The 9,385-nt window shown below is 31.9% G+C and overlaps 1 protein-coding gene across 1 annotated transcript in view; it reads left to right on the plus strand.

The window, feature by feature from the left end:
* LOC106469999 (cadherin-23-like) overlaps positions 1-9,385 on the plus strand; it is a 94,730-nt gene that overhangs the window by 34,399 nt on the left and 50,946 nt on the right. Inside the window, exons 4-12 of the mRNA XM_022398558.1 lie at positions 1,943-2,094; positions 2,593-2,655; positions 3,050-3,139; positions 4,194-4,277; positions 4,604-4,729; positions 5,682-5,813; positions 6,576-6,654; positions 7,151-7,272; positions 7,717-7,914. Coding sequence (XP_022254266.1) covers positions 1,943-2,094; positions 2,593-2,655; positions 3,050-3,139; positions 4,194-4,277; positions 4,604-4,729; positions 5,682-5,813; positions 6,576-6,654; positions 7,151-7,272; positions 7,717-7,914 — 1,046 coding nt within the window. The remainder of the gene's footprint in view (positions 1-1,942; positions 2,095-2,592; positions 2,656-3,049; positions 3,140-4,193; positions 4,278-4,603; positions 4,730-5,681; positions 5,814-6,575; positions 6,655-7,150; positions 7,273-7,716; positions 7,915-9,385) is intronic.

The raw sequence follows: 9,385 nt of genomic DNA on the forward strand, positions 1-9,385 counted from the left end.
CACGCAACTTCAACAATCGTGCTAAACAAACGCTGTAACGGCTCTCGTGCTCTCGGACTGCAGTTCAATTACTCACTATCTACACAGACATTACATTACCTTCTTCTCGCGTCACGTTGTCCCCTCCTTTATATACCAGTCTACCCTCCATCTAGTAAATACTAGAGCATTCGCCAAGATACGGGATAGTTCTAGAAACGTGGCGTCACACCAGTCATGTGACTCGCTGACGCAACAATATAATAAAGCAAATCATATTTCTCTACTTTGCTTAGTAAACGGTGAATGAAGAGGTGAGATTGGTCAAAACATATTATTACGTTTTTTGTTACCAATATATATATGTAATTATGTACAACAGTAAATAGAAAATAATACAACATAAGAATGTTAACATCTTAATAATCTGCCATTATTTCACATACACACTGTATTTCCCCTGATAAACAATCTACAGCTGCTTTGGTGACCTCTGGCGACATGAAATTGTAATGTCACAGCAAAATTTCTCAGATAGGTCTGGACTTGGGCTGCTCCTGAATTATGTAATTTATTTACGTAACATGAGCTAGGCGCTGTCTGAGTGGTTTAGGTGTTTTTTTATATACAGGTGTAGTAGCTGACACGGTTCAACGTTTTAAAAAAAAGCACTATGTTGATTCAAAATATTTTATTGGGGTGGGGTAAACTTATGACAACTGAACGTGCAGTCTAAAGGATAAAGAAAAAAAAGCAGAGTCGGGGAAATCCCCTCACACGTTAAATCACACCTTGTTATGAGTCAGTTATGGTAATATGTCCTTATGTATATTACTCTATCACAGTGTTGTTAAGTGAGTTATGGTAATATGACCTTTACGTTACTCTGTTACAGTGTTGTTGAGTCAGTTAATGTACTATGGACTTACGTATGTTACCCTGGCACAATACTGTTGAGTCAGTTATGGTAATATGTCCTTATGTATATTACTCTATCACAGTGTTGTTGAGTGAGTTATGGTAATATGTCTTTCTTTACGTTACTCTGTTACAGTGTTGTTGAGTCAGTTAATGTACTATGGATTTACGTACGTTACCCTGGCACAATACTATTGAGTCAACAACACTGTAACAGAGTAACGTAAAGAAGGTCATATTACCATAACTCACTCAACAACACTGTGATAGAGTAATATAGATAAGGACATATTACCATAACTGAGTCAGTTAATGTACTATGGATTTACGTACGTTACCCTGGCACAATACTATAGAGTCAGTTATGGTAATATGTCCTTATCTATATTACTCTATCACAGTGTTGTTGAGTCAGTTAATGTACTATGGACTTACGTATGTTACCCTGGCACAATACTGTTGAGTCAGTTATGGTAATATGTCCTTATGTATATTACTCTATCACAGTGTTGTTGAGTGAGTTATGGTAATATGTCTTTCTTTACGTTACTCTGTTACAGTGTTGTTGAGTCAGTTAATGTACTATGGATTTACGTACGTTACCCTGGCACAATACTATTGAGTCAGATATGGGACTATGTACTTTACTCTGTCACAATGTCCTTGAGTCAGTCATGAAACCATGCACACATGTATTTGTCACGATAGTCTTAGGAAAAGAAGAGTACTGTTTTTGGAATCTCAGGAAAGCATTACTTTTAGAAAGACTTGGGTATGGGATTATGGACAAACACATACATATTTTCATCATACTAATGTATGTAAGACAATTATGTGCTTAGTTTGGCTAACTTTAAAGTCAGAGATGAAACTATCATTACCGGTTACTTACAAGGTATATATATATACGTGTATATAGCTTTACAATGTACTGACCATCGTCTATCTCACATAGTGACACGTAGTTTGATGCCAGAAACTCCGCGTGTTTTTTCCCCAACTACTGTCTATAGCTTATCCAATGTTATTTTAATCCGCACACCAGGAACACTGCTCTATCAGCTCACTGGTGAAGACCTAGACGGAGACACCCTTATCTTTGGAGTCCAGGGTCCAGTGGGTCAAGAGATCCTCAAGGTTGAGAAAACTGGACCTAAGCAGGCAGATGTTTTTCTAAATAAAGAGCTGGACAGGGAGGTAAGACTAGATCTGTTAATTTCTTTCTTTAGTCTTTATTATTGCTAGTTTGACTCTTTGAAAATCACGATCGTTGTAGCAGAGAAAGGAAGGGCTTAAAAGCCCGACTCCATCTTAAAACTATTATTCATTGTTTTCAACAATGTTTACCCTTCAGTTGCGGCGTGTCCCTGCAACAATGATATTACTATAAAATCAACAATGTTTACCCTTCAGTTGCGGCGTGTCCCTGCAACAATGATATTACTATAAAATCATCTATATAGTAGGAGACAGCTTCACTAGTTTGAAAAGTATATATTTTGGCTGTATGTTAGAAATGAGAAAATACCAATATGTCTGCTTAAAACATCCAACCAGAACCATCTTTACCCCCCCCCCAAAAAAAACAAAAAATCACACAATTTTCAACTTTGAATTCTATTTATGGCTGTTATTTCCTATTATTTTATGTGAGCTTACAGATTTTTCAACGTTTCGTTTTTCCTGTCACTATAGATGCGAGATTCGTACTCGTTGCTTCTTACACTAACGGATGGCAGACTCGGTGAAGGACAATATGTAAGTATAGGAAGAATGTGAGATCAGAGTTATTGGTCACTTCAGAAACATTCCAAATTAGTATGATAAAAACATATACAATTTTCTGCCAGCGTTTACACTTTATACTAGTTATTTTTTAACTGTAGTTAAGATTAAATACGGTGAATTCGCCATGTTGGTAAAGTATGGTGCAACATTAACAGACAATCATTGTCAACACCTGTTTACAGGAAATTATACTTTCATAATGCTGACAAACTGTTGTAGTATATTCATGAGTTAGACCTAAACTTGTTGTAAAATGCAAAGTCAAGAATAGGCTACGAATTCTAGTCCCTACCTGGAATTTATTGAGTTGTTCGTGCCTTTTGTTATATTCTGTTATCACAACGTTTTGTTCTTTTTTTTCTAGATTACGCAGCCTATGTTAATAATTGTGGAAGACATCAACGACAACGAACCTATCTTTAAAAGCTACTCTTCAAGCCTCTCTATTCGCGAGGTGAGTGAGTATTTTTTGGGACGAATGTACAGCAATATATATAAGGTTACAAAAATAAGTTTACTTCCCGTAACCTGTAACACGTTCTAGACTTTTACTCTTAGATTTACACTTTTAGTCAGTTGTTTCATTTTTGACTTTTTATCCACTATTTCACACCTTTATACAGAATTGAGTACATTATATTAAACAGTTTTGAATATGCAAACCGGCAAGTTACATGACAGTCACAGCTGATATAAAGTGGCAGTAGAACAGCGTGTTATCAGAACTACATTTTGACGTTATTTGGCGTTCGTAGGTAGTGTGATACCACCTAAACGTTATCGCTTTTAGGAAGGGTATGAAACAAACCTTTACGACGTAACATATTTTTATACACAAATCATAAAGGTGTGTTCAGATAGGGAATTAAAAATTTCCAAGACAGGGACAGTCTTTGTATTTAATATCATTTTAAACAGTGGAATATATATATAAATCATCTTGGGGTACCAGAACCAATCCAGAAAGAGACCTGCAACAAGTTGTACCCCAGCTGTGGTAAGCAAAGTGAGGTGACTCGTAACAGGTGGGAATCTACGAACACAAAGTCAGTGGCAAAAGCCCCAGTTAACAGTACATAATACGATCAAAAAATATCTGCGTCTGGAAGCCCCACAACGGCTCAGCGGTAAGTCTTAGTGTTAAAAATCGTATTGTGTGGCATCGCGCTTAACAACAAAACAGCTAGAAACGAGCCAACTGTGTGAATTTAACAAGATAAAACTTCCAGTTATCAACCGTCACTTATATTTTCTTTGAGTTTAATTAATTTGCTACTGGTATAGGGCCTAAAGTTGTAATTAAAACATTAAAAATGTTTTGTTTTCAAAATAAAAGTAAGTCAAACTTTTTTAATTTTCCTGTGCAAGTACGAAATATATTGACTATTTGCGAAGTGCACTCAAAGATTCTGTAATGGAAATGATTTTTTGATAATTATATAATCTGATATGTTTGTGAATGGATGCTGTTGTTCTGTTAACTTTCAAACTCTCCTATTTGTCATCAGGATGCAACTCCAGGAGTCATAGAAACTGTTGAAGCTACAGACAGAGACCAGGGTCCTTTTGGACAAGTAATATATCAGTTACAGGTATATGCTGCCACCTATTGAAAGTAAAATATTTGTAACTTGCGTGTACATGTTTCACATATAATTAGCTATCACATAGCTTTCGCTACAAAGCTATTTTAATTTACAATTTAAATAAACTATTTTGTGCACTTTTTAAGTCCCAGTTACTAATTTCTAAAAATTATATTTTAATACTTAATATAATAGAAATTGAGGGACTCTCCACAAGTTTTTTTTCATGATAATAATGAATAACGGTGGAAGAAATTTATCCCAAATCAGTTTCTATCCAACAAGCTTCATTAGCTGTTTTAACCATCGTGTGCGCCTTTTTTCTCCCCTAGAACACAGACAGTGACGTCACTGACACATTTGCCATTCAAACCTCCAACGGTCAAGGTGTTATCAGTCTTGTTGGAAAGTTGGACTACGAGAGAAAATCACTGTATCAGTTGAGAGTTTTAGCCGTCGTAAGTTCATTAGCTTTGAACTATCGCCTTTTACCCCATTATGTATATCTAGTTTTGATTACTTTATGAGGTTCTTAAACATATTGATTATCACATCATTATTAAATACTCTGATATAAGTAAACAACGTAGAAGAATGTGAGACTTATATTTAAACAACGTGGAACTGGAATGATGTGAGATTTAGCTATTTAAGTTAAAGAGGGTAGAATCATATAAGGTTTGAGATTTAATATTTATATAAACAGTGTATAACAACGTAAGATTTAATATTTATCTAAACAGTGTACAACAATTTAAGGTTTAATATTTGTTTGAACAGAGTATAACAATGGAAGATTTAATATGTAAACAGAGTATAACAATGGAAGATTTAATATATTTTTCAACAGAGTATAATAATGTAATATTTAAATATTTATGTGAACAGAGAATAACAATGTAAGGTTTAATATTTATTTCAACAGAGTATAATAATGTAATATCTAAATATTTATGTGAACAGAGTATAACAATGTAAGGTTTAATATTTATTTCTACAGAGTATAATAATGTAATATTTAAATATTTATGTGAACAGAGTATAATAATGTAATATTTAAATATTTATGTGAACAGAGTATAACAATGTAAGGTTTAATATTTATTTGAACAGAGTATAATAATGTAAGATTTAAGGTATATTAAAGTAACGTAGAATGATATGAGATTGAAGATATACTTAAACAATATAAAATATAGATTTAAGTTAAATATAAACAATCTAAGATAGATTATATTTAATAACTATCTAAGCCTCTTAGGAGAAGTGAGAATTAAGGTATGTTTAAATTCTAGTTTCCTCACTTTTCCGACAGGCTTTTATGTTTATTTTAACATTTCAACCATTTTTTTTTTTGAGAATGTACTATGCTTAATAATAAAGTCAACAATATAATGTTTCACTTTTGAGGATCGAGCTAACTCAGGCAGACGGAACACAGCAACAGCCGCCATATTGGTTAAAGTCGAAGACGTTGAAGACCAACCTCCTGTGTTTACAATTGTTCCTCCAATCACTCGCATTCCAGAAGACCTTCCATTGGTAGTAACACGAACTCCACTATTTCTAGTGCAATAAATATGTTGTCTCATAACATATATTTTTGTTGTCTGAAAGTATATTTCACGATCGTTTTCCTAAAGTTTTACGGAAATATAAAGTTCAGGAAATTTGTGCAGTTCATTGTATTATGTGATATTAATTCATTTTGCATGTTTGTTGTAATAATATCTGATATTAATATTATCTTACGATCAGGGTAAGCAACATAGTCTAGCGAAACTAAGAATCAATGTGGTAATGGGTGTAGCTAAATAAATACACTTTTTTTACGTTCTTACTTATATTGTTTAAAGACTGTTTATTTGGATTTCCAACATCATTGTTCAGTTTTTTATAATAATATTGAGTTGACGAAGAGGAATATTTTAATAATTCGTAATAAAACTTATAATTATTTAAGATTTGTTTAAAGGATTTTTCAAAAACTAATTTAACACATATTGTTTATGATGGGATGTATGAATACAGTGTTGTTTAATGGGAGATTTCAACAACCTGTTTTAATATATGGTATTGTTGATGAAGGGATTTATGGATATAGTGTTGTTTAATGGGATATTTCAACAACCTGTTTTAATATATCGCATTGTTGATGAAGGGATTTATGGATATAGTGTTGTTTAATGGGATATTTCAACAACCTGTTTTAATATATGGCATTGTTGATGAAGGGATTTATGGATATAGTGTTGTTTAATGGGAGATTTCAACAACCTATTTTAATATATCATATTGATAAAGGGTTCCTCAGTGCTCACTGTAAAAGCTGTGGATGGAGACAGAGGAATCAACAATGATGTTAAATACAGGATCAACAAAGGTAGGGACTTTTTGTGATAACATCATTGATTGTACTGGATATCTTTAATGCGTTGTATTTCAGTTCCAGAAGGAATTCTTTTGTTGATATTTATAACGTTAGAATTAATAAAAGCAATTTATCATTTATATTAAGTTATTTAATAAGATACTGAATTACAGAAGTTCGAAACTAATTAGTTTGGACTAGTTTGCAAGAACCTCTTTTTTTTCCGTCAGCTTAATATATTTCAGTTTAGAACCTCTGACGACTGTGGTTCTAAATAGATAATCGTTGAAAAATAATAAGAAAATAAAACTTATTTTACTTACCTTAATCAATTAATAACATATAATTTTCGCACAAGGCCGAAGGTTTCAATGAAAATAAGTACAAATAACTTAAGTTCTCTAGTTACTACATATCGTAAAACTACGTCTCGTTACGGATATAAGTACAGTGTTGCATCTTTCATTAAACTCAAACATAAAATATTCATTTAAAAAATCTGTTTTAGGTGGGAATGGCCTCTTCCTTATGGACCGTGATAGTGGGGTGGTAATCGTGAAAGAACCGTTGGATAGAGAAAGCGTCGATAACATCGATAACAGAAACGGGGCATTTATCTTGGAGATCGAGGTAAGCCTTTGTATTATTAGCTTTTCTCATTCGCACTATAAAAATTAAATAATAGCGTTATTTGCATATTTTATTAAACGAATTAAGACAGTAATATTTAAAACAATAACAGAGAACTATTGTGAGTTACTTCACTCAGTTGAATATTTCACAGGACACTTAATATTTTTTACGTTACTTTAGAACGAATTCGCGTGCTAACTTGACACACTACGTTTACCGTGAGTGAAATAACTAACGTACAGTTTGTTCTTAAAAAAAATGAGCAGGCATTTGACACTGAAACAGCAAGTTGTTGTTAGGAACGTCGTACTCGAGTTGTTGCATCGCACAGATTTACCAGGTTAATAATCATAACATTATCCTACTTAAACATTTTTAAACATATCAGAATAAGGGTTAGTACTTTGAAAAAAAATAAATAAAAATACATGAATTTTCTAGGCGATTGAGGACGCTCCTTTCGTTTACCCTCCACCAAGCGTAATAACCGAGGTTACCATTATCCTCACTGATGTAAATGATGAAACTCCAACGTTTCGCAGTAAAAGTTATATTGCCGAAGTCAACGAAAATGCACAGGCCAGTGTTCCAGTTAGTTTTATAGGAAACAGTGTCCCAGAGGTGTTTGATCACGATCAGGTTAGATCGAATAATAAGATTACATTATTTTATAGATTTGTGATCAACAAACATAGGTAAAATGGTCAGTGATACTCTTAGAGAAGAACTGGACTACAAAAGTAGCTCAAGTGGACGCAACGTCGTCCTTTTCACTTGAGATAGTTTTGTTGTTTAGATCTCCAAGTTCATCTCTACAATTACCACTGTGAACTAGGTAGTTGTTGTCCATTTTACCTTTGTTTGTTTGATATCAATATATATTTATTCAAGTTAATTTAACCTATGCATACCCCATTAGGTTTGCTTTCCATTGTAATAATTAATAGTCTATTAATTTAGTGCAAACTTTAGAAATTATATTTAAACAATATTATTTTAATTTGTTTTAAATTTAATTCATTGTGATGTTCATTTAAACTATAAATTGACCATATATCACATTAGTTTAATATGTATTTACTCAGTTTGGATAAAATTAATTCCATTAGCATTAATTCGAATTATATAGGTTGATTTAAACTGTATTAATTGACGTTCAATTCCGGTTTAATTGTATTACTTGGCATTAAAATAAGTTAATTCAACTTCTATTAAGGGATATTGAATTAATATGATTTACCCTGTTTTGATTCGTGTTGGATCTGTTTGATTTAATATTCACAAACTCAAATTATAGAATATTAATTCTAAAAGAAAAAAATTCTTAAATTCGAGTAAATTTTAAATTTCATATTATATCATGGTGTTTTAAACTATATTTGATATGCTATGTAAAATGAATTAATTTCATTAACTAATGTGTAACAATATACTCCACTATGTGTTATTTTTAGATTACGTACAATTAGATAATACCCATTTTTGATATTGGTTCAAATTCTGTTGATTAATACCATATTAGTTCGAACTGCATTGGTTTATATTATGTTAGGCTAATTTCAACTGATTTGGGCAATGAGCTTAGCTATATTATATTACATTAATTCAAGTGAAAATGAAATATTCAAACATTCTTCGAAATGTACCGAATAAAAAGACTATGACGTCACAATTGATTTAGCTGTTAACTGATAAAAGAACTTTATTGATCTTATAAGGTTGATTTTTACATGGACTAGATTAGTTAAAACAAGAAAATGAACTAAAAGGCTTAAAACGTGCAATAAAGTTGGTGTTTACAAAAACAATATATCATAACAACAGTTAGGATTATCTTGACCTATACATTACTAAGTTTTTCTAAATAAATAAAACGAACTGTTTTCAATCAACAGGAACGTATTTGATTTTTACACGATGAAGTACATTTTCATAAATAAAACGAACTATATTGATTTATTAAGTATATATTTGACCTCTGCTTAATTAAGCATACGTTTTTTTTAATAAATAAAACGAACTATATTGATTTATCAAGTATATATTTGACCTCTGCTTAATTAAGCATACGTTTTTTTAAATAAATAAAACGAACTATATTGATTTATCA

This window comes from Limulus polyphemus, unplaced genomic scaffold (genome assembly GCF_000517525.1).
Source record: "Limulus polyphemus unplaced genomic scaffold, Limulus_polyphemus-2.1.2 Scaffold3764, whole genome shotgun sequence".
NCBI classification, from domain to species: Eukaryota; Metazoa; Arthropoda; class Merostomata; order Xiphosura; family Limulidae; genus Limulus; species Limulus polyphemus.